General features: G+C 38.7%; 1 protein-coding gene across 1 annotated transcript in view; it reads right to left on the bottom strand.

Moving 5' to 3' along the window:
- Positions 1–5285: 5285 nt before the first annotated feature.
- kdm4ab (lysine (K)-specific demethylase 4A, genome duplicate b) overlaps positions 5286–26607 on the bottom strand; it is a 30757-nt gene continuing 9435 nt past the window's right edge. Inside the window, exons 4-22 of the mRNA XM_042704153.1 lie at positions 26447–26561; positions 25463–25656; positions 24842–24891; positions 24621–24724; positions 24383–24520; positions 23668–23882; positions 23434–23585; positions 20224–20687; positions 19920–20028; positions 15848–16044; positions 13931–14135; positions 11262–11338; positions 11067–11122; positions 10621–10729; positions 10086–10274; positions 9161–9331; positions 7270–7389; positions 6558–6650; positions 5286–5868 (exon numbers count right to left, since the gene is read on the bottom strand). Of these exons, the coding sequence (XP_042560087.1) occupies positions 5728–5868; positions 6558–6650; positions 7270–7389; positions 9161–9331; positions 10086–10274; positions 10621–10729; positions 11067–11122; positions 11262–11338; positions 13931–14135; positions 15848–16044; positions 19920–20028; positions 20224–20687; positions 23434–23585; positions 23668–23882; positions 24383–24520; positions 24621–24724; positions 24842–24891; positions 25463–25656; positions 26447–26561 (2899 nt within the window). The 3' untranslated portion in view covers positions 5286–5727. The remainder of the gene's footprint in view (positions 5869–6557; positions 6651–7269; positions 7390–9160; positions 9332–10085; positions 10275–10620; positions 10730–11066; positions 11123–11261; positions 11339–13930; positions 14136–15847; positions 16045–19919; positions 20029–20223; positions 20688–23433; positions 23586–23667; positions 23883–24382; positions 24521–24620; positions 24725–24841; positions 24892–25462; positions 25657–26446; positions 26562–26607) is intronic.

Genomic DNA, 26607 nt, shown 5'->3' on the forward strand with positions numbered 1-26607 from the left:
CCAATCAACAAGAGGTTTTGAAACTCGCATTTAAAGCGTTAAACCAATGGGGTGCTACGCTTTTTACGTAATCACGTCAGGCACGTATGGTGGGCCCTTTTGCTGCCCGATTCGTTGGTGAGACTTGAACCAAGTTCCGTTCTGCTAGCAACGATAACCCACAATAACCCCAGGAAGTAAAACGAAACGAGGAAGTAAAATGAGTTTGTTGTATCAAATGAAAGGTTTTTACAACAAACAACCCTGTTAATCGACTGGGTAATATAAAAACCTTTTATATGCAACGAGTTTTATTGTTCCATTTGTCCTAATGATCGGGAAAATAGTTAAAAGCGTGTTTGAAAGTTATAGTAGCCTATTTGTCATTATAAAGTCCTAATCTGTCTACTCGCTAGATCAGACTTTATAATGGTATTTTGTTAACTGTGCATTATATTAACTTGCTTTAAAACAAGGTAAGATATAGTGAGTTAATTTTATACGTACAGGATACTTTGATAATGACTAAGATGTAGCTGAAAATTGACAATTAATATTACTTTCATAGTAACATCAAAATGGGTTAAAAACGATTCACTGATGTTACAAAAGTATGATTTTCTTGTTTAAATATAGGGAACACTGACTAAACAGGCATCATTGCAAATATTGTAGTAAGAAACAGTAAAACACACAACAATCTGCTGATAAAAGGATTATGTCTTCAATAAAGTTGGTTGAACATGTTCAGAACACTGTAAAGAAAGGGTAAAAAATGTTTAGCAGTAATTAATCTGGCCATTCACTGTGAAAAAACACTTGACACACAGATCACACAGGTGAAAAGGGATTATCTCCAATGCCAGGGTATTGCCATGTGACACGTATCAAACTTTGCTGATGAAACTAAAGATTGTGTCTCAATGAAAGGGGGGTGGAATATGTTTAGGACATTCCAAACATTAAATAAAATGTGTGAAGTAGTTGAGATTTACGTCCCTGAATGCTCCACAATACTTTAAACATAGGTGATCAGACAGGCGAAAATGCATTATCTTCAATGGTAGGGCCATGTGACATGTATCACTCTTTGCTGATGAAACTAAAGATTGTGTCTCAATGAAAGGGGGGTGGAATATGTTCAGGACACTCCAAACATTAAATGAAATGTGTGAAGTAGTTGAGATTTACGTCCCTGAATGCTCCACAATACTTTAAACATAGGCCTACACACAGGCGAAAATGCATTAACTTCAATGGCAGGGCCATGTGATACGTATGCTGCTCTTGAACCACAAATGTGTAAACATTGTTACAGTTCCGTGGAGCTAGCGACAATAAGCGACAATAAGCGGCAATATGACGGCGAAAGCATCAAAATAAAAGTCTGCTTTAAAGATTGGTTTCAAAATCCGGTTTGACTGTTGACTGACAACGTTTTGAACGGCATGTGTCTGTTGTGCTGTCAACTACTCTAGATTATTACACTTTTTTGTCATTTTAGCTGACTCTAATCTAGCAAATAATCATACCATGAGATGGTAGCCTATTACACAACATTTCGTTTTTCGTTGTTTATTATCATTCATTTTTGCATTCAATCTATTACAGATCACCACATCCATAAAGGGCCACATAACAAACCATTTTATTTATATTGCTTGTGAGTCATCAGAGCACAATATACATTACTGAAAAAATGTCTAACCTTTAGACTGTGTTTAAGATGAATAGGCAAATTACATATCAGTTAGGAAGACATAAGGGAGGGCACTGTATATCTCTATATCGCTATAAGACTGTAAACTCAGTTTGGGTTTAACGTGCTCTGTCTGGTACCTAATGAAGTGATTCAGAATATGGATCATAAATAGGATTAATGTCAAGTAAGTTTCCACATACAAGGAATTTGTCTGGGTTGTGTGGCACAAATAAAGACAGACAAGACAAAGACATTTTTTCCCACAAAAGAAACATAAATATAGACAATAACAATCTGAATACAAATATACATTTACATATACTAAGCTAAATATATCCCGGTATATAAATATGGATTTAGCATCCGGACAGAAAAGGATGGGATGGGGTGGAATTTACTCAAACTGACTTGTGTATGGTGGAAAATGGGTCAAGGGGGGACCTTGAAGGAGCCCAACATGGCCTGTGATGTCAGATGTTTTAGTTTAGGCTTTTTGTAGAATCTGGGAAATGTCCAACAGTGCAACGTTGCATCAATATGACGTGGGCTGAAACATGAGTTTGTGGGCATTGTTGATGAGAGTAACTGCTGCCAGAAATAAACCGTTCTTATGGCATGAGGTTTTGGAGGACTGCAGTCTGTTATGCACCGCAGTCTCTTACCAGAGGGGAGTTTTTCAAAAAGACCTGACCAGGGTGGGAGGGGTCAGCCATAATTTTCCCTGATCACTTCAGGGGCCTGGAGCCATTCAGGTCCTGGAGCAATGGCAAATCACCCATACGAATGATATGCAGCAGTCTGCTCTTGTCTTGAAAGCAGCGAACCCCGCTGGCTGACCTGCAACGACTCCTGGTTGAGGAATGGAATGCCATCCCACAGCAACGTGTGACCAGGTTGGTATTCAGCGAGGAGGAGGAGGTGCCAGGCTGTGGCTGCGTATGGATCTTCCATCCGCTACTGAGGATCCTGACAGTGTACTAAATTAATGAAGTGTAAAATTGCCAATATGTCTGGTTTGTTCCTTGCAACTGATCAAGAGTTCAATCATTCAATCCAACTCAAAACAAGAGTCAATACCAACAGGAGAATACAGTGTTTAGCATTGGCAGAGGATTTTGGCTAATTTTAAATTGGACTTCCACTTTTGTTTTTTATTCCTAATGTCTAAGGAATAATAATATATAATGTACAAGTTCCTCATTCATTAAATGACTCATTCATTAAAAAACGATGTATTTTTAACAAATGACTTTGCATGCATCTCTGCCTTCTCCAAATTAGTTATTGCATGCTCACTATTACTTCTAATTACTGGCAAAGAAAAATCCTTACTTATTCCTCCCATCTTCCAAATCATGCCCCATGCCTCACGAACCTGGATTCCTGTTCCAATATTACTAGAAAATGCCCTCCAATAATTCCATTTAGCTTCTCTGACAATTCTTTTAACATTAGCATGTGCAATTTTCAAGAACAAAATCATTATTTCTAAAACTGTCAATGTAATATTTTCTATTAATGTTGTACCTTATTTGCTGGATAAAAATATCCATTCTGAAAAATGTGTAATGTTCACTTTTTAACGGTATTTAAATGTTAACTGTATTGCTCAAAGCCCAGAGCTTTGTCAAAATCAACTAAATCAAATAACAAGCTGTGTAGAGTGAAGCAATGCTCCATTGTGAAGCTTTGTGCAGACATCACTAGCTGCACCAGGATTTGAAATAGAGCTTTTATTTTTTGTTAGTGCTAAATAGCTTTGTAAAAAGACCAAAAATAACAAAAAAGTTAATTTGTGTCACATTCCAGACCGCATTCACACTATATAGTGTGACAAAAATAATGAATGAAAATAAGGTTTAAAAAGGTCACAGATATACACAATGAAAATGTTTAAAGCAACACTACGTAAAAATGTGCCATTTCTTGAGGTATGTAATTATAGGCAACTAGTTTTGGCATCATCTCCAAATTCATTTTGATGGAATATGGTCATGTGAAGGACACACATCCGTCATTCCCCCATCTAGTTCTGTGCTTTGGGCCAGACAACCTACCCAAACATGTAAAAAAGCTTTCACAGCATCTCCAACTATATTGCCAAAAGACACCAGTTAACATGCTAACAAGTTTTTATCAATGCTAACTGTGCTGTTGGTGTTCGCAAGGTTTTTACATGCCTATTAGGTAGTTAGCTCGTTAGCTTTAGACCAAAACTCCTTACTGCTGCTTTAATGTTTATAAAGCACAATCAGGTCCTTACTAAATAAGAAAAAGAAACAGCATTCAGTTCTCAACCAATTATAAGATCATTTGTATTTTGCAGCAGTGTCAAGGAAGGCGTGTTTTTCAAAATACAATAAAACTTCAGCCTTTGCTGCTCTCTTAAAGGGAATTCTGAATAACATCAGCTCTCTAACCCTCTGTACAGCCTGCCTAGTCATGGTCACTTCTCAGAAAGGGTGGTATTACATGGTGTAGTACAGCTTAGACCAATCCTCTGCCTTGACAATTTCAACATTATTCTTATCAGATACTCTGAATCAAATCAACATTATCCTTCTGATACTCTGAATCAGATTAAAATGATCCTTATCAGATACTCTGAATCCGATCAACGTTATCCTGATCAGATACTGATTCAGATTAACATTATCATTATCAGATACTCTGAAAACTTAAACCTCTTCATTTGTCATATCATCTACTGCAAAGTAATGAAACAATTATTGTTTTTTGGAACTGAAGTTATGTTTTAGGTGGAAAGGACAAAAAAATAAAACACACCTGTTGGAATGTTGTTATAAAACACAACTGTTGTAATGTTGTTTAATTCTTTTTACGGTACTTTTCTGTTGTTTGTGTAAAACACATTGTAAGACTTGACACAATGTTTCATTTTATTTACCCCGACCCCAAAAGAATGAAGAAATATATGCTAGAACTCAAAAAGGCGTAAATAAAGATGTACATTTCAATAGTTGGGGTGAGATGGCAGCAAGCACCAGTCTTAACTGTCAGAAGTAGTTTTCCTGATTATAAGGTGAACACAGTGCTTAACATGAACAGCTTTTTTGTCTTCCATCGGAGAACACCTTATACCTCCACACTATACATTTTCCTGGTGCACTTGATAACTGTATCTTTCCACAATTTTCTGAGCCCACCACTAAATGAGTACACACATTACAGCACATGACACCAGAACTCAACCCCATCAATGCTGAGCACCCACCTAGATGACAGGACAGCAGCCAGTGCAGTAAGAAGATATTGCCAGGTAATGACGACATCACATAATAATAATGTTGTATGTGGTCTACCTCTCTTGTGTTATTTCACAATTTGCTCAATATTCTTCATTGATTGTTTTTGCTTGCATGTCTGTAATTGTGAATAACAATGCATGAGAAAAGTTCTAATGGTGAGGGCAAAAACACATGGACTGATTTGTTTACTGCAAAGTCACAAAGATTACAGGCTACAAAGAGTAGATGCAGCAACATACTGTTGGTCAAAGGGCTCAACCAGGTACGACATGGGTTTAATACTAAATGTGTCAGAGTTAGTGGTACCGTGAGAACCACGAGTGAAGAAAATTGTGAACAATGAAACTGATTTATTTAATTTATGATAGCCCTATGGTTTACGTACATGGTGACAAAAAGTAATTGGTGTTCAGATTTTAACTGGCTATGAATGTCAAGGATTGCTGAATCTGGGGACATATGACATCAAAAATACAGTGTTGAAATTGTAAAAATCTGGGTATGTACAAGTGCATGTTGCTCAATAACAGAATTCATATCTTCAGTGTTTCCCCAAAATGGTTCAATTCATCATCAAAATAATGTTAAGAACTAAAGAAAAGGATTTCCAAATAAATATATAAATGTCTCTGAAAACCACAGGACAGTTAATAACATGTTTGTATATATGTGCATCCTTGGTAGAGATATTGAGATGCAATACACTTCTCATTGTCTATCCAAGCCTGCAAAGAGCTATCAGTGTTGGGTAAATTTGTGAGATGACATGGAGGAAGTCTAATCCATAAGAGCTCGATAAACAACCGGCTCAATGTAGTCTTCTCTATAGCGTGAATTGATGACTCGCTGTCTCTTGGATTCCTTGTTGACCTCCTTCTCTACAAAGACACCTTTGAAGCGCATGTCTGAAGCTATCGACTGCAAAAAAAGAATTCAGATATTAGGGAGTAACAGTGTCAGTAAGTCAAAACAAAAATAAAAAAAACACCTCAATTAAATGTACAATCGCCGATTGTGGCAAAGGTTGTTGATATTTGAGCTCAACAGCCAATCAAATAATACCCCCCTTCCTTCCATGTTCCTGAAGCAACGTGCTGGTTAGCTGGATTAGTGTATGGCTTGGTTCGAGCCACTATGCTTGTTCCCCATTTACAGAGCCAGGACTGTGTACGACCACCAGATTGTTTTTCAGTGCACACAGAATAGAGAGCTAGAGGACCCTGAGTAGCAATTTGCAGATTTTGACTTAAGGTGTATTGGATTAGAATCACCAACTGCACCTTTAAGTGAGACATGATATTTGACTTTACATTTATTGTTCATGTTACTTTTATACTTATACTATATATATATATATATATATATATATATATATATATATATATATTTTTTTTTTTTACATGGGCGGACAAAATCTTGTAAACACCATGACATGGATTGATTGAGTTCTGTAGGGCTCATCCTAAGTCTCCTTTGGACCCTGGATCTGACTGGTAGCCACAGCTTGCACAGGCCTTGAAGTGTTCTTTAAAATGTATCAAGAAAAGACATAACCTATTTACACTTGATAACTTTAACCATGCTGACATTACTTTGGGGCTGCTTACCAGTCGTGTCTTGACACGCTTTGGTAGATCTTCATTGAGACTATAGACATCCTCTCTCTTCGCACTGAGTTGTGAGCCATCCTCAAACTCCACCTGGATCACAGTAAACACAAAAACACACATAAGACACAAACACAACATTTGAAAAACCAACAGCATACTAACCTCATGGCAGATGTCCTCCTGGCATTATTCAAACTTCTTCAGTGATAGTATGGACACATATATTAATAATATTTAATATTTTAACAACTTTTTGATTACAAGAGAAACTAACCAAGTACATAAGCACAATGATGCTGATTTTTTTTCGCTGTCCCTTACTAAATATCCACGTGACCACACCCTCTTTGACATAGTTTCCATTCTTGTCAAATCAAAAGAGCCCCAGCACCTGAATTCTCTCATTAGATTAGATTTGATTGACAGAATTGGCATAAATATGCTGAAACATTTCTACACAAGACCCAAATTGTTTTTTGGAATAGTACAATCCTTATGGTAACATCCATATAAAATATAATACTCTTCATTTGTCTTCTAGGTAAGCCCCATAGTGCAGTTACATTCTGCCATCAGCAGTGCTACTCTCGCTGAACAGTACCGATTTAGCTTTTCAGCTAGACAACAGAGAAATATGCTCTGCTAGCATACCCCAGGTGGAAAAACAGGTAATAAATAATATTATATATATACATTAATAAATTCTCACCAAGTACATTGGGATCACGTGTTCTGCTACAAATTTGGCTCCATATACCAGTCCGTCTGTCCACCGCACCTGCACCACAGTGCCCTCTGGTGGTGGGCCAAGCTCTATACAGTCCCGGTTCTAAAAAAAAAAGCCACAAATAAAAGCGTGCAAGACATTTAAAAAAGATTCACAAGGCAGTAAAAGTGAAGCTTTGTGTGAAAAGATCACAAACTTGAAGGAGCAATCTGCAAAAATTTGGATTACATGTTGATAGAGAAATTTAATGAGGAGGACATTGTTATTGTATTTTAACCTGCTTGTTTATCCTGTTTGCTGAGGCCTACTCTCTTGCTGCGGCATACCACCTGTTTTTGTACTGATAGTCATGCATACCGTTCTTCTTTCAAGGACATGTTCTGAGATCACTGCTGTAACTTCTGTCGCGATGGGATGGGAAAATACCGCCCTTTGTCTGCTCATCTAACATGTTTTTTTATACTCACATATAGGCTGGCTGCGCCCAGCTCATCTTTGGAGTATGTTCATGACATTTGGTTGTGACACACTTCCTCTTTTGCAAAAGATAAAGCGCTGAAATTCTGATCGCTGGTCTCGGTCTCATCAATATTAACGTCTTAATATAATTTATCTAACACATGTGTAACATAACAAACCATGTAGGTCTTCATTTAAGTGTTCAAGCTTTTGAGCTAGCTGACAGGCCAACAGTTAATGCAGATAACTGAAAATGACTAACAATATGTACCAGCCACCCTCTGAAACTAATCTTTTTGATTAAAGAATGTGGATGATTACTGTGGCTTGAAAGGTATTAATCTAGGCGTCTGCACAAGTGTAGTGAATTATAGCTTCACGGTCAAATCAAAATCACTGAATGCACTTTCAAGTAAGTAAGCCCCAGTAGATCCAAACAAGATGGGAATACTTGCGTCTCTTTCCGTCTTTGATATTGCTGAGTTTTACTGTAATTCAACTAATTATTTACCAGGCTTGTTCGTTAGATAATATGATAAAAAACTTTTTTCCCTGTTTTCAATGTACCCTATTATAATGTAATGCGATATGTTACCTTATGTTACATAGTAATGGAATAAAATGTTATTTCAGTAGTTTGAAACCATTTCACACTCAAACATTGTGATGTTGCAACATTGTTTGTACATGTATAACAATGTTAGAACTAGGCCGATATGTTGTTCTGCCTTTTAGTGGTGTAAAGTTTCCTATTTTCGTAAAATGATTTCACTATGAAGATGAAATAGCACATCTTTGGTTTTTAAATATGTGAAAATTGGTTACTGGTTACTAAAAGTTTGAGGCAAATAGAGAAAATCCCTTTTGAGAAAATACAAGGCATTTTGATAACACCATGGAGCTTCTGACTTTATTGAAGGACAATATAACTCATAGGATTGATTGCAAGTACCACATATGATCAAAATCTGGAAATGAAATGCTAAGAAATACCCGAGATATTAATTTGTAAACGTTTGAATGCCTTGTTCATGAAACATCCTGTTTTACTTTATTTCGTAACTACATGAATTCAGGAATATAGATCAAATTGAAAGTCAGTGAACATTATCTGGAGGATGTTATGTATATCCAGTACAAATTTCAGCTAAATTCATTAGGATATGAGGCTTTGGTACGGTTAAACATATGGGGTCAATTCCACCTCAAATAAAATAATGCCTTTTGCTCGACCATCGCAGATTTTCTTGAACATTTTACAATATAAAGTGTTGTAAACATTGAACATACTTCATACCCCACCCTTTTGAACAGCTTTTAAACACATTTGATCTTACTTACAGAAAAGTGATGGTAAACAATAAGCAAAACAATAAACATAGTGATTTACTGTAACTGTACACTTAATGCTTACCGTGATGTCTTCAGGGAAGAGATTATCACTAAATGAGCCATCATCAAAGGCCACTTCATAGAAGGTGGCCTTGGTCAGCTCCACTACTTCAGCCTGATAATAGCGTCCATTCTTGTGTTTGCAGATAACTTGCTGGCCCTCCACCAGATCTTGCATGGATGCCTTGTTTCGCTGAGGGGGACAATTACGAATTAGTGAAGGATTGAACACAACCTAGAATACATAAACACCATACAATACACAATTTAGTTGCAATAAAAATAAGACAGCCAACAACCAAGACTTCAGCAAAATACTGTTACAAACTCTGATGAACAACGAAGCCCACAACTCAAGTCTACGGTGTTATGAGTTCCCAGAGTAGTCCCTTCGTGCTAGCGCCCCCTGAAGGGGGGTAGGATCATAGCGCTTTTTGGCCAATAACTCCACAATGATAACAAATGACAAAAATGACAAATGTATTATGCCAAGTTGGCCTCTAGGAGGCACATGACCCTGACTCAGTACGACTCCTTTGTGGAGTAGCACCACCTATTGAATATTGCTTAATGCAAAAATCTAGCCAATATCTTGCAATGTAAAGGCTAAAAGTTCACACATTTGACACACTTCAGCCCATCACAAAGAAGTATACTTTCTTACATTTTTGGAAACCTACGGATCTTACGGAACTTACGGATTTAGTGCCGTTTCAGTAAATAACCTTGGTTTATTGATTCAAAATATTGGTCCGGTCTAAAATATCAGGTAGTGAAAATGTAGTTAGTAACTAGTACTAAGTTAGTACTACTACTACTACTACAGAATTGTCAATGTTAAATTATCTTTATAACAAGTACAATGATGGAGGCTTTGGGGGAAAAAAAACGTCACAAAATGCTAGAGTTTACATGGAGGGAGAGCTAGAATCAGAGAACAACATTACCTCTGGGAGTGAAATACTCTTATGACGATGACAGGTGATGTGCACTACGAAGGGCCAGTCATCAGGATACATGAGGACTCCTGCAGCTTGGGCACAGCTTGGGTGGAAGGCCGTTGGGCAACGTCCATGTGAGCACTGCACACAACAGCCCATCGTCTTCTTGGTGAACTTTCTACAGTAGTAACATTTCTACAGAAGGGGTCGAGGAAAGAATAGCTTTAATAAGTCGAACATGATGAGATGGAATGGATTATATACAGAAATGCAAAGTAGAAAACTTGCTGTGCAGTTGTAATTAATCACACATGTAATCAGTTCTGTCTAGACTTCATGGCAACTTCAAGTTACAAAATAAAATAACCTTCTATATTGCAATATTCTTTTGACGCCTTATTTTCATGCTTTCCAAAAAATATCGTAATATCTGTGGGTATCACCATTAGTCAGAGAATAAGGCAACAAAAGGGATTCAATGTTCAGCTAAATAGCATTCACTGGTTCATGAACGTGCTACAGAATCTTGAGTCATACTCACAAGCTTAAACCTCTGTAAAGGGATCTTGCTGAGGTCGACAGGACTGCGGTCTACCACGCTTAAAAAGCGGGCTTCCAGAATGGCCACAGCACACAACACATGCACCCACCTTCACAGCCAAAATGAATGGATTACATTCAAAGAAAGAAAGCAAAAAAATGGAGAGCATCAATTCCTGTGCATACCAGGGACACATGAAAGCACCTTATAAAGTTTTAAATAACATTGAAGTGAAACATTGTAAAATCTAACCACCCGTATATCGGTCAAAGACTTAAAAGTTAGACCTAGCCAGACCTACAACACCAGACCTTTCGTCTTCAGATTCTAGCTCAGTGTCTTGAAATTACAATCACAAACTAAAAGAGACTGGAACCAACAACAGTGTATAGATGGCAACAGCATGTTTCTGATCATTTACCTACAGGGTCAACATCAGTACTCACTTGTCGTTATTGGCTCTTTTCAGGGCTCCTCCTCGTAAAGAACATAAACAGCAATCCTAATGAGGAAATAAGACAAATTCATGCATATCTGAGAACCAATGGCAAAAATCATGAATTCTGTTTCTACGAAACTGCTGAAATTAGTCAGAACATTTACATTAACCGTTGAGATGAGAGACGGTCAGGGATGCTAACCTGAGTAATAGCGCTGGCTTCACAACGTGTGCACCTCCAACCATCCAAAGGCGTGTCATTGGAAACACCATAGCAACCTGAAAACACACATAGCCAGAGGAAATTGGGCCAACAGCGAGGGTCTCAAAGTATTTCAATCGTTGCTCCATGCTGCCAATACTCTAATCATTTCATCTTGTATTCAATATTTCTGCTCACTTTCTACTAGCCCTAGGTGACAGGACAACCAGTTTTTTTTTCGTCCTGAAGGAATTCGTTTTCCAATACTGATTGGCGGACTATACTTTATCCTGCTTATTATATTATATTATAGGTACTTGCCAGAACGATAAAGGGCATTTCTCCAAAAAAAACCTTTTGAATGATTTTCTTGCTGTTTTTATTGTATTTACAAGTTTTAAAACAGTATATTGTTATAATTGTTTTAATTTATTATTAGTTATTGTTGTTGATGTCTACATATGAAAAAAGTTAGATATGATGTTCGCTATCCGCGGTTTCCGCTATCTGCGTTTGAGTGACCTTGATTAAAGGTAAACAAGATGTTGACTCAGCCACATTGTGTGACGCACACCTCTATTTCAGATTTGAGATAGTGCCCCTAGCTTTGGAGGAATTAACAATGTGACAACTCGCCCCACTCTCCCATAATGTTCGATCATTTTCACAGCCATCCTGCCAGGCTAACCAATCCAAGGCCAGTGAAAAGTGGCTCAAGTAGACCCTAAAACTGTGTGTTCTGAAATTGACTGTCTCACAAATGAGTTAACAGTAAATGTACGGTCTCTCTCCAAAACTGACGTCAATAGCAGACACTTGCACCAGTGAGGCTAAATATTTGTTCACGTCCGCACACTGACATTTATTGGTCGCACTTTAGCGCCCAGAACATATTTTAGATTAGTCCAAAGCGAAATTAACATCTAAAAATAAAGCATAATGCACAATACAACAAAATGTGCAAACTAATAAATATATAAATAATAATATTGAATATCAGATTATAGTATACAATCCAAATAACCAAAATGAACATAACTGAACAGGATGAGGATGACTTCTGCGCGTCAGGTTCCAAAATTAAGATCTAATGACATCCACAGAACACTGATTTGCAAGAATATCTAAATATGGTAAAGACTGGTGCTTTGTCTTTCTATTGTCCCAACACTCAAATAAATGTATTTTCTGTGTTTAAAAAGCACTTTGACAGGAACATTAATGTGTTTACTGTACCTTTGCCATGTAGTAGTGCATTTGGTAGGTAAGCTCCTGGTTCTAGGGATTATGTGTTCATTTTTGAACCATTAACTAACACAGTTTTCCAGTACCTTTCCTGCTTGGACTCTTGTGATTAATATTAGGTAACATTTTAGCATTTTTCATATTGGTGAATATCGATAGGTGATCATTTTTAATTACCTTTTTAAAACCTATATTTTTATATTTAGTTTTGAAACAGCGGGAGGAAGAGGTTAAATTGAACCACTTTACTATGAAAAACAGGTTTACTTGTTTTATCATATGGCATTGCAGCTTAGTGCCTGGCCACTGTAGATTGTGGTCTGTTTCTTGACATTTAGTGGGGCAGGATGTGACAGACGACATATTGCATGCTCCAATGGGTGGAAGGGGCTGAGATGATAAAATCCAAGCCGTCTAGAAAGAAAGTTGCGCCAAAAGATGTCAAATTTGCTAGACAGTCACGTGACTCATGGACTGCCAAATAGTTCCAAACAAATGTCCCATCCATAGTGATAAACGGGATGTTGCCATTGTGATAAACAAGATATTGCCATTATTATTTGAATTTAATTGAATAGAGGGGCTACTGAAGGTTTAGTTGCAACCATTGGAGAGAGATGGCAGATCGAGACGCTACTTGCAAGTAGTCTGATCTTTTATTCAGAACGTTTAGAACGTCAGTTCAGAACGTCCACAGCCAATTTGTACCGTGCTTCCTTACTAACTGCCCTCATCTCTCCACTCCCGTTCCACGATGCTTGTGTTATTGTACAAGATGTGAAGGGTGCAGCCGAGCAGTACATCCGATAGATAATTGGCTGTTTGCATGTCACTCATGGCATGTAGCATAATCATTGGTTCACTAGTTCGCCCATCGGAATGCTTGATTTAGAGCACTGATAATAAGCATGATGTTTGCTGACATCCATTATGGATAAGAGGTAATGTGAGCTCAGAGCTACTAGTGAAAAGGAGGAGAATGGGGAGGAGGTGGGATACATTGCTACACTGGAACACATGATACAACAACTGGACACAACACAGCTGTCTGATGCTGCCTCGTCTGGCTCATTGTTTTTGTGACCATGACAATAAAGTACTTTGAACTTTGATGATGAGGTAAGGAGGGTTTAAATGTCCTAGAAAACAGAAGTGGGGAGAGTGAAACTTATCGAACCTGTTAAACCTTTCTTATGGCTATAGAGGAATTCTCTATTGCGGAATGTATTGTTAACGTTTTGTCGCCTGGGCCTAATTGATACTAGTATTTAGACACAGATGCATGCTTCCCATAAGAATAATTCTCCCTATCTTTTGGAAGCAATCACATACTCTCCCAACACATTTGACCTTTTAAATAACAGTAAATTACTGTTACTGCGCTGAGTCAAACTGCCAACAGGGATTTGAAGGTGAGGGCTTACTGGTGTGGACGCGCACGCAACATTGCACACAGCTGACCAGCCGGCTGCTTCCATCCTCCTGTACGTTTTGCGTGGAGAGGTGACCCTCTGAACTGCTACTGGAGTTGAAACACATTTCAGGGATCAATGGCGGACTGCATTGCCTCCACTCTCCTGAAGCCTTGCTGCTACTAGTTCTGTTGATGCCACTGCTGGTCAATTCACTCTAAAAGTCAGGAAAGACAAAAACACATAAGAGGCATGGTGTATTATCGTTATGCCGAAACGATATCTGATCACAGGTATTCTTAAAACATTCTCATTAAAACAACCCTAGACAAATAACATATACATTAGCAACTTTGCATATTTGTTGCATACAGCAACAGGTATTCTCTTATAAAAGTATAACCAGGAACACTACTGTCGCTATAACAACATTCAATGATGGACAGTTTAGAATCATGTATGTCAAATCATAAATTTAAACCAACAATGTAAGGCTGGGTGCACGCTTGTGGGTGCACATGAGCAACACTGATGATTGAAATAAAGCCTACTTACGCCTACATTTTAGTTAAAAAAAAAAAAATGAGTGAGCTAGCTAGCTTCAGTAATTGGTAATGTAATTTAGCTATATAACGTTCATTTTCAGTCTGGTTTTATCACTTGGTTTTCAATAAGGGATCAAGTGATTCACTGAAAGTTCTAAGCATTATAAGAAACGATTAGCTATTTATGCTTGCCTGCAACATTCCTAAAAGGAAGCCTTGGCTACTTCGACGTGGAAAAGGAGTGAGGCTAACAAAAAGCCTTGGATAGGATTCATTGTCCTCACAAAGAGGCCCGAGGGTGTGGTGGAATGACGTTAAGTGAATCAATGAGACTCGTTTGTAATATCTTGGTCGTGGCATTCACATCGATCCTTGTCCAACCCACCTTGGACCGATTTCAATGTAAATGGCAACACTTGTGAATCCGAGTCGGACAACAAAGGTTTAGAAAGGGTAAAAATTTCAGAAATTTTCACTCAGTTTCTTTTCTGAAATGTTGGCAATGTCTCACAATGTACTCAAACAACATGCGGTAATGTACAGGTCTGGCTCACCCAATAGAATGAGGGCCCATGCAGCAGGTGATTCATTTGAACACTTGATCATTGTGCGTTTAGCCAAGTTGTTCATGGAAGGATAGGTGATCATCGTTCGTAAATGTCACCCATCATACGTGTTTAAAGTTTAGATGTTGACCAGAAAAAAATGCAGGCTAAACTAAATTTGGCCCAAGGTTTCTTCAAAAATCAGAACGTGTATTCTATCTGTGAATGGGGTAACCTAGGCGATAATGTGATCTACATATTGGGGATGAACTACAGTAGGGCTGCATGATAGTGGGCTAAATGATTGTGATTATTTTGCTCAAAGTTTTAATATCTATTTATCATGTAGATTTATCAATTATGCTGCAATTTTCTTTTTTTAATTGAACACTGTTCAATATATATTTATATAAAGAATATATATTGTTTTGTATTTTTGGTCTTGCATTTTGTGGGAAACTAATAACTTAAAGAGGAACTCTCAATATGTGCTAATTAATGTTCGTCACCAAGCCTCCACTTTTCCATTCTTTTTTCACGAATAGCTTCTTAAACACATGACCAGCATTCTTCATTACAATTTATGCTTCATGGCTAAATGCGAGATGAACAAAATGTATAGAATGCATGCAGCACAGAAAAAAACACAGTTCAATCAGGTAACACTATATTTCTCATTGTGCATTACTTTTGCTACAATTCCACAATGTTCCTCATCATTATTGTTATTTCCTTGAACTTTTCATTACTTTAGATTACTACAAATTAAACAATTCAGGAACATTCAGAGAAACAGCCTGGTTGTGGGTGATTAGAAATCGCAAAGGTCACTGCCATACCTGGTTGTATGTGTGGAAGAGCATGCAGATTGCACAGTATGGGGGCTGCTGGCCCATGCGTTGATTGTATGATTGTTCTGCCTTTATGTTGGGGGGCTGGTTCTGCCACAGTTTGGTGAGGAGATGAGCCCATATTTCACCCTTTTGTGCACTGTCGTCTTTTTCATCGTCCTGACTGGGCGTCTCGTCCAGTGGGTCTGTTCATGGAAGATTGAAAGAAGATATTGAAGAAAGGATTTAAAAAAGACTTAAGGACTCAGTATATAATATGTGATGACCAAAAGAATGATTAAAAGGAGAAAATTGGGGAAAAAGTATTACTTTTTAATAAGTAATAATTATTTCATATTTTATTAAGTAATGAGAAGAAATACAGTGCAATTCATTAAAAGATAAGTAAATATGCAAAATAAAGATGACTTTCACAAATGATAACATAGACCCTATTTTGAGAGTTGCTTTAAATGTCTAATATGTGTGCAGTTTAAAATCCCAAGCATACTCAATGTAATGGTTACTTCAACAGTTTAAATCCCAAGCATTCTCAATGTAATGGTTACTTCAACAGTTTAAATCCCAAGCATTCTCAATGGAATGATTACTTCAACAGTTTAAATCCCAAGCATGCTCAATGGAATGGTTACTTCAACAGTTTAGATCCCAAGCATTCTCAATGTAATGGTTACTTCAACAGTTTAAATCCCAAGCATTCTCAATGTAATGGTTACTTCAACAGTTTAAATCCCAAGCATGCTCAATGGAATGATTACTTCAACAGTTTAAATCCCAAGCATGCTCAATGGAATGGTTACTTCAACAGTTTAAATCCCAAGCATGCTCAATGGAATGGTTACTTCAACAGAAACCAAAGTGCATCCTACAACTGTGCAGTAGCACAATAAAGTGAATAACAATCATGACAGCATCTGGCATAATATTGATCATAGTTATCAGTGTTTGTATAATATATGTATATGTTTGTATGGTTATTATAGTGTTACAGTGAAAGTATATGTCAGTCTCATAAAATATATTAAATTATAGGAACTATTTGGAGCTCAATTAAACTTAACTTAATTAAATTAATAACTACTACATAGGTTGAAGGTCTTTGGAGTTCTGAATAGAAGAGGTTGGCAGCATCCATTTCTGTGTAACATTAACTAGACCAGCGTATATAAATCAAAGCACTTATTCATACAATGATAAGAAATAACACACAATATGTATCTAACCAATGAATTAAAGGAGGGTGTGTGTGAAAGAGAGAGAGAGTGTGTGTGTGTGTGTGTGTGTGTGTGTGTGTGTGAGAGAGAGAGAGCTTGTCTGTGAGAGTATGCGTTGTCGGGTGCGCACCAGAAAGAATGTGTGTGTGTATTCCTTTGTTCAGTCACCGTAGTTCCACGTGCACATTCATGAACATACATGTGATATGAACGAAGGAAGAGCCTATGTGAAGCGCAAAGTTTGACTGTTCCCTTCGCGTGTGTGGCTATGTTAAGGCCAATGAATGTGTAATCTGCGTGATTACGGTGCCCAGTTAGAAGAGGGAAATGGTTAGTAATGCATGTAGCATATGTAGCCTATGTCTCTGGGAAGCAATACAAACATTAACCCTTGGATGGTGTGGCGAAACCAGCTACCAAATAACCCTGAATATGTACATCACAGTCATGTTCAGTGAACAAAACAAATATAATACATGTACAACAGCAAAGGTAAAACAGTTGTGTGCTTACGGCTGACTCACACCTTTGAGTGGCAATGCGTTGATTCAATGGATGACGGAGGAGGTGTCTAGCGCATGGGGTTGTGTTGATAACGGAGACGTTATAGTGAGATTGACAGGTCAACAAACCAATCACGTCGATAGCGAGCTGTTTACCTAGTGGGTAGTATCATGCTAACATTAGATAGCTGCCTCAGACACCCCGCAAATCCCCTCAGACTTATTTTTCATTTACAATAACGGGGTTTTTACAGTGTCTATTTCTCGGTATCTAAGCAAAAAAAAAAGTCAAACAAACGACGAGTTTGGTCCACCATCTTTTTTTTGTTAGCTTTGCGCTCTTTAGACGCGAGCATAAACGCGATCTGATTGGCTAGCGCTTGTGCTGTCGTATTTGCATTAAATGCGATTTGATTGGCTGAAGCATGCGTTGCCTCTCGAAAAGTTAAACAATTTTTAAAACTTCTTTCGCCGCAAGCAACGCAACGGAATCACAATTCAGTTCGGCAACGGATGATGTCACCCCATTCAAAGTGAATGGGGATCCGTCAACAATAACGGATCGACGCATTGCAACGCAAAGGTGTGAGTCAGGCATTAGCCAGGTAGTGAGTATGCTAGGATAGCTAAATGCCCAGTGGAAGTTACCAGTTCTTGGGGGAAGGGGGTTTCCAATGTTTTGAAGAGGCAAACAGAAAAGTGTCTGTGGATGAAGAAAGTTCTGGCTGTGATGTCTGTGTTACAGTGCAGTGTAGATCGGAGGACTTGGTCGCTCCGTTGCACGTCATCTTTGCGATTTCGTGCTTTGCTTGCTCCCGTCGCAGAGTTAGCTAGCAGGCCTTCTGTTAGCTGCTCGCGCTAAACTTGCTTAGTCTCTGTTAGCCGTTCGTTGCTGGCTGACGAGAAATCTTAGGCATTCGTTGCCGTTAGACAAAAGGTTGTTGCTTTACATGTGACCGCGAGGGCCTGCTCTTCTGAGCAGCTGAGAACAAGAGGTCCTTTCCCGGTGTAAGATTCATGATCAAGCAGCTTCTGTGACCACCAGAATATCCAAAATGGTCATCTTATCATGGTCACAAAGGAAAGGTCCCCACAGTGGATTTACTCAGACACCTGGTGTCAGGAAGCAAACTGAGGTGTGAGTGACTGCAATTAATCATAGTATGGGAATGGGGGAGGCCATTGAGAACCATCTCAGTCAGAGAAACCAGATTATCATACAGAACAACAAAAGGTTGCCAGACCTGTTTGCATTACAAGCCTAGCTCATTTACATTAGAATCCTAGGAAGTGTCTTAGAACAGTATATATGGCTAGAATTGGAGATGCTTGTTGTTCAGACCTACACCGCTGAATCCGGAGTATGTTCTACGTGCTTCGTAACTGCACTTTACTGGAATAAAGATTGCTGCATCAGAAACAAAGAAACTGCCTTCATTTCTTACACCGGGTAAAGCCGGCGACGGAGAGAGATGTCTGCACTCTTTAAAGGTGCGGAGAACAAAAATAAATGTTCACCGGTTCACCCTAACCGAAAAGCCATGTAAAGGATACAATTTTAAATCTCATTAAATGTTGAATACCATAGTCACCCGAGACAAACTTAAACTGCTGTTGCAGTCAAAGCTTAATCATTATTTTGCAATATCACACCATAAGTAAGGTTATCTAATTGGGGAAAGGAGCAAAAGTAGCCCTCTAAGAAAACCCGGGTTTACATCCAAAAACTTGACCTCTCCAGCTCCCACAAAAAAAAAAATGTATACAGAGAACTCATTACTAAAATATTTGAAGTACAGGTTCCATGATTTAAAGTTTTGCTTGATTTATTTTCATGCAAGTCCCTGATGTGACCAGCCAAGCTCTTGAGGTAATGATTTATTGGAACCCGTCTTCATTGGACTGATATAACCACATCATGAACATGTTATGGCAGATGTCACAAACATAATGACAACTAATATCCAATGACCTGACAGTCATTTCACCATTATCTGTAATTGTCACAACAACTCTCTGAATTGCCATAACAGCTTAATGTTACATGTTATTAAGGTATCATATTTTGGTGATTTTGACGATAACAAATTATGATGACATGACACTGTTGCATCACTGGACACTGATTGTTATAACTACCTATGTTATATATGACATGTGCCATGACAAGATTATGACATAATGTTGTCATGGCAATTCGGAGAGTTGTTGTGACAATTACAGATAATGCTTCATGAGACAAACATAACAGGGCTCAAGTTAAGTGCTATTGCTCTTGGCAAGCTGGCATAGAAAAACCCCAAACATGAGGAGACAGGAACAGACTAAGTAGTGTTCTCTCACCATAATTGTTGGTGTTCTCTTGCATCAGAGGATGTTGCCGGGGAAGCTTGCTCAGTGGCTGGCGTTGGCTCTTAATTGTTTTCTTCTCCTCTACGCCTTCAAACTGCAGCTGATGGGAAGAACAGAAACTCACCTTCAAGAATCACATTAAATTCTGAATCATTCGCAAAAATCAGGCAAAAGGCACTTGTGGTTAGGAGGTGCATCATCATTTTGGTCCAAATTAAAACCAATACATTGCATGCAGATTGTTTTGAGCTCCTACACAAGTCATCAAATTTGATACATCTTTCAGTGAACTGACCTTCACTGGGTCTGCTTTTAGTTCTGTGCCTGAACCAGACTGCTCTGGTCCTGGGTTGGGCTTGTCTTCCAGCCTGACATCAGTCTTCACACAGGCTGTTAAGTCAGGTACTGGAGTCTTCTTTGAGTTGTGCTGATGGCATTTGGCTGCCTGCACAGAATAGCTGTGCACCTGCAGGGCTTCACTGGGGCTCAGGGTTCTGTGGAAGAGAAGACTTGCCACGCCGGGTTTGGAGACGGGTCTTGGCAAGGCAGAGAGGGAATGCAGCACTTTATCCGTTTCTAGGTCTCCAGCTCCGCTGCTTCTAATCAAGGGAATATTCAAAGCTGTCTGGATGGCACCTACAGGGGATTGTCTCTGTCCCAGCTTCTTCAGTGGACTGTCCAGTGGAGGTAAATGCTCAGCTATTCCATGTTTCCCATCCCATTTCTGCTGGCTGGGGGAGCTTGGGTAGTCAAGTGCACCTGAAATACATCCAAGAGAGGTCTGAGTGCTTTCCTTAGCACCCATAATGATTGTGTATGAAGTGTCTTCTCTTAAAGACAATGGGCCTCATTCTCGAACGCAGTTAAGAAGAATTTACGAAGGAATTTCTTCTGAACTCCCCTTACGATGTTTTAGGGCATTCATGAACGTTTTCTCATCTGGGATTTGTTCTGAACTTAGACCAGATTTTCAGAATTCATACAGAAAGGCCCTCAATGTGGAGCATAGGGTGTCAATAGCATTACTGACCTCTAGTGACGAGAATGGGCTGGGAGTATGAAGTAAGCACACAACCAACACCTTTTTACTTCATATTACTAAGATACCCATTTTAGGTTATATTAGTATATGACCATGTGAGATGGTATGACAAATAGAAAAATGACATAAAATGAATTTGAATTTTTAACCATATACAGTATTTAATCTAATCCATGTAAGTGTGGTATAATCATATATTGAAAAAAAAGGTCAAAATGAATTTGAACCAATCTTCCAGAAATTACAGTCATTTGAAAATCACAAACCGGTGGTAATTCTTTGGGGAAACTTCATTATAATTACAAACTATAGTCTTACAGACAAACAAAAAAGGTGTATAACTCCGCAAATGGTTAAAGACTTAATTCCCCGTACAGTATGTCTTGTACGGCATTCTCTGAAAATTGCTCAAAACTTCTTATTTCGGCAATGTGTGTTTAAAATCAGACTTTCAGAAATGGTGTCAAAACATAAAACTATCAAATGCATTATTTTGCATGTTGGGGCAAATTACATTTTTCGGTGGTCCGACCTCAGCACATGGACAGCTACTCAACCTTAGCACCTTGCTCGCAACTGGGATAAACTTCAGACAATTTCAACCTTTTCAAGTTTAAAGCGACAACTATCTTTCCTCCCTCCATCACCCAAAGACTTTGCTCTGATAAACACTCGGTAGCCAAACAGAGTATAAAAAACTCTGTGTAACCAAAACATCTGCACCAACCACACGAAACTGAGGTGGGACGCCCAACCACCTCCTCTGGAATAACAAAAGAGCTTGGCAACAATAAGGAAATTGCTGGAACGACGCAAAGCCAATCATCTGCTCCAAACTCTCTGAAATCACAGCAGTCAAATGGAGATCATGTTGAAACAGATAACATTGGCTGGCAGCAGCTATCATTATCACATCTCAAGGCTGAGGACAGGCATGGAGGGACGCCCTCAGGGACAGGCATGCTGAGGCTGACACACCAACACACTGCCCCAACTTCCTTGACACCATCCCCACCTCATCATCGGAAGTTACCTGAAAGTATGGAGAGGCTGCTGTCTCTTTCTAGCCCAAGACCCAATCCCAAGGACCCAGTACCCAAACCACCTGCTCCACACCCACCTTCACTCCCCACTTTCTCTCCTTCCAATGTCAAAGCTGCATCTCTACCCCCAGCAGCTTGCCCAAATATCAAAGAGACTAAAGGTGCCGTTATACTTTTACGACTGCGGTACGCTGGGTCACGCAGTTGCTTCGACGGACTCGTGAACATTTATAGTTCTCCGTCGGTTGGTGGGTGTCGCAAAGCAATACAAAAAAAAAGATGGCAGCCCAAACTCCGTAGATGGTTGTATTTGTACTTTTTTTTTTGCTTAGATTTTTTTTTTATTTACAGAGAAATAGACACTGTGCAATGTAAAAACCCCGTTATTGTAACTGAAAAATACGTCTGAGAGGATTTGTGAGGTGTCTGAGACAGCTATCTAATGTTAGCATGTTACTACCTATGGACAAATCACAGCCCTGGGGTCTCCGTCATTTCGACGGATAGTTAAAAAATTTGGCCACGGAGAGGTGCTCGGAGAGGGTTTGCAACGACTCTCCGTGTCTGCGTAAACGGACGACCATAAATTTGGCTTAAGAAACTTCCCCACGAGACTCACAGACAAGTCTCCAAGTGCTGCCATGCAGAAGCCTTAAGTCTTGCTGAGGCATAATCAGCTATACCTGTTCTAGTCAGAAAGAAAACCAAGCATTTTTCTAATTTAAAGTATGTTACAAATCAACATGAATCTGTTAAACCCTGTACAGTTACTGTGAAGCTATATAATCTGAACATTACTACCCTCATTAAATCTGCTGCTCCAAATGTCACTTTTATGAGGGCTGTCATAACGGACAGAAGAGGAGGGGGAATAGGCACGTTATTCAGATAATCTTTTTCAGTACACACAAACAGTTGGCACTGTACTTTATAACGTTGGAAAGCCTGTTTATTTACCTTTACAATGATGTCCAACTTGTAAGGATCATGTATTTGTGGAATGAGCAGCACAGCTGATAATGTGGGTAGCGCCCAAGTAAAGTTTGCCAAAATTCTCTGCCAATGCTAAACTGTGTATTCTCCTGTTGTAAATTGCTTCTTATCCGCAAACGTGTGCATGGGTCTTGTCCATATCCTTCAGGTTGTCAACAAATACACGTGTACACTGTCCATTAGGGGGTTTCGAAGTGCAATTTGCATTTACGACAGTGGTGTAAAAGTGAGCTACACTCTGCAACTTTAGGGGGAGCTCAGTAGCAAAAAATACCAATTCCCACGCAATAGGGCTTTAAAAGGCATTTTCTCAATTTTCATTTTTGGGGCATTATGTCACAGATAAGCCTTTTAATAAATGTTCTGTCTGTCTGGGTGAAAACAGCTATTCAGATTTTTTTTAATATTATGGTACATAGGCCTTCACCTCTGATGCCACAAGATGCTGGCCGAGTTGGCCAGTGTTGATAGAATTTCTCCTTTTCTTCATCGTCCTCAGATGTGTCTTTGAAGAGCATGTCCTCCGGAACCTCGAGAGCTATGTGTTGTCTCTTTAGCCCAATCCTATGTTTGGTCAGGCTGTTTGGAAGAAGAGAGACAGTGGTTCAGTATCAAACAATACAAACAATGTAATACAAACTCTGAATGTATGATAACAAACCTTTTGATCTGTCCTTCTGTTGTATGTTCCGCTGTGTTGTGTTCTAAGCTCTGAGTATAATCACTGCCTAGAAACTCTGCGGCCTCTGGTGTGGGTTTGGAGTGGTCGATGACAGCAGTGTCTTTACCTGCTAGCCACAGCTTATAACGCTCTGGCTGAAACGTCTGAACAAAGACGTCCATGGAGATCTTCACCATGTCTTTCCTACATGAGCACTGTTATGAAAGTGAAGTTGAAAACAATGTCTTTGGTTATACATTTCAGGTCATATATTCAAGTACTTCCTTTTGTATACCAGCAAGACATATGTTTACAAAGAGGGAATAATTCTTCAATGGCAAATTAAGCCAAGCGAAGTTAATGGATCTTATTGCTACAACCATCTTCTTTAGGATGTTTTATTTTGATTGCCTAGGTATATGAAGTATTGGTGGCAAGTATATGAAGCCACCCATAGTCTTGCTCCTCTCTACCTCACTGATCTCCTTCATCTCTGCACTGTCCTGTTGTCTCATATTTCCAACTGCCCTCAGTGTGTGACAAGGCTTATGCTAAATGCCCTCTCTCACAATCCCATTAGTCTGATAAACATATTAGAAACATTATCTTAAATATTAACTTGGAATAGATACACATTGGTCAACTAGTCAATATTTACATATCAAAAAATAAAAGGTCTTAAAGCCCTAATAGATATTATATTGGTAAATCTCACCATAGTAGCTTGCTTTCCATAATCAACCCATCTCTGCATAGCAAAATTTGTTGATTCAGCACAGTTGAATCCATGGTTGAAGCCTGCATGATAACTGTATGGAAATGTGACCATAAATTGTCCCGCTTCCTGAGTAATCTAATCCAGGGCAGAATACAGAAAAACGTAAAATTAGTAACTTCCAATTTACTTGTAAATAACTTCCTGGAAAGAAAAGAATATGATGTCTGAAACATACTTTTTCAAATGGAATGCCATACTTCCGTAGAATTGAGGGAGATATGAGAGTCATCTTGTGTCTCAAAAAAGCTTCACAGTTCTGTGAGCTTCCGGGAAAAAACCCTGTATACGTGAGCAACAACACAAAAATAATAAGTGTAATAACATAATCATTTATAATAATACAAATAATAAGTGTAATAATCGAGTAGAATCTAGATGGAATCCCTGGTTTCCTACCTTTGGCGAGACGCTCCAATCGTTTGCCATGCTCAGGGGGCACACAGTACCTGTTGAGTTTAACACATCATTTATTGTCTTGAAGTGCTGTCTTCCAGAAAAAAGCAGCAAAAATAAGCTAATATATTGAAAGAAGCCCAATGTTAAAGGCCCCAAAAACTTCAACTTGGAGAAACAAAACACGTGTTGAAGTAAATATGTTTATAGACATCCATTATAGTGATAAGAGTGAACTTCAATGACTACTTCTAAAAAATAAAAAAAAAAAAAAAAAATAAAAAAAAATGTTTTGATACTGTTGTAGTCATAGCTGTGCAAGCTGAGCTGCTGTTAGCGAGTTAAAAACTCAATATCACGGCTTAAATACGGGGTTACTCTTCAAAAGTCCCACATGAAGGTTTTCTTGTTCATTGTCAATGTAATGAGTATGACTTCTGACCAATAGCGTGTAATAGGCTGCCTGCCGTGTAGGATGAAATTTGTACAAGTACTTAGTGGTTTCTTTCAATTAGCTATATTCTTGGCTAAAATGCTCCAGAATCTACAGCACCGTAGTGAAATGTTTTGTAAACGATATGAAACAACACCCAGGCAGCTATGGTTGTCTTATTTTTGCTTTACCAGGATTTAGGCTCTCCAAAGTGTAGATAGTTGATGCTGTAGAGGTCCATGTCTTCAGTGTGCCAGGCAAATGTTGTTTTCCACATGCCAAAGTACAGGTAAGGTGTGTTCACTCCCTCAATAGTGATCCCACTCTCCCTCTCCACTGTATCCAAGATAGTTTGAAGGCGGCCAACATTCCACTCTTTAACAGCCTTAACAAAAAGCACTTTACTTTAATTCACGTAAAACTGTAGAGTATACATTTCCTAACAAAGATGCTACATGCAGTGATTGTTTCATTCCATGCACAGAGAACAGATCTGAGTTGAATTATTACATTTTGTGTGGTAGGCAGCACACTCTGAGCGATTCAGACAAAATGTGGTCCTAAAGCATGTCAATCTTTGCCAAGTGTAAGGACTGACGAGATTATTGACACAGACTTATTGATGAAATAAGTAATCTGACAGCAGTGTCTTGTATTTAAAAAAAAAGAAATTACATTGCATTTGAAATTACAGCAACAGGAATAGAGGAGAATGTTTGTCCAATCACCTTGCCACACTTGGGACCAATCTATTTCAATGCAGCCACCTTTGCTGTGGGAGCAGATGGGTGGATTAGTGGATATTGGCTTAATTGCTTAAGGCAATTTACACTTCGTTTGATAATGCCCAGGATAAATATGCAACGACTAATGCGATTGCGAAGTAGAAAAGTTCTCAAATCCTGTATTTGCAAGTCCAATGTCCAAGAGAGGTTATTTCACACAATCTCAATGTTCTACACTACATACAACTCCTGACTTGGCTTGAAATTCTATAAAACAAGGTTTTTAAAAATGTAAAACCATTGGGAAGGCCAAGCATACAGAATGGTTCAGGAAAAGGTATAAGGTAGCCTTTTTTTGAAAGAAACAACTAGTCTGTGTTCAAACTTGGGGACACTGCACACTCCATATAGCCTGAGTCATCAGAACAGTTTCATTAGTTTAATACTCACTGGGTCATACAGTGTTCCATTCACATCTGCCCCATAAATGGGAGGGTTGAAGGTCACATTTTTCCAGTATTTTCTTTCCAACTCTTCAAAATTGTCATAGTGTGGGCTGCAGAACCTTCACCAAAACAAACACCATAGCAGAGATTACAGTCACAAATATA

The sequence above is a fragment of the Clupea harengus genome, unplaced genomic scaffold (assembly GCF_900700415.2).
Source record: "Clupea harengus unplaced genomic scaffold, Ch_v2.0.2, whole genome shotgun sequence".
Taxonomy (NCBI): Eukaryota; Metazoa; Chordata; class Actinopteri; order Clupeiformes; family Clupeidae; genus Clupea; species Clupea harengus.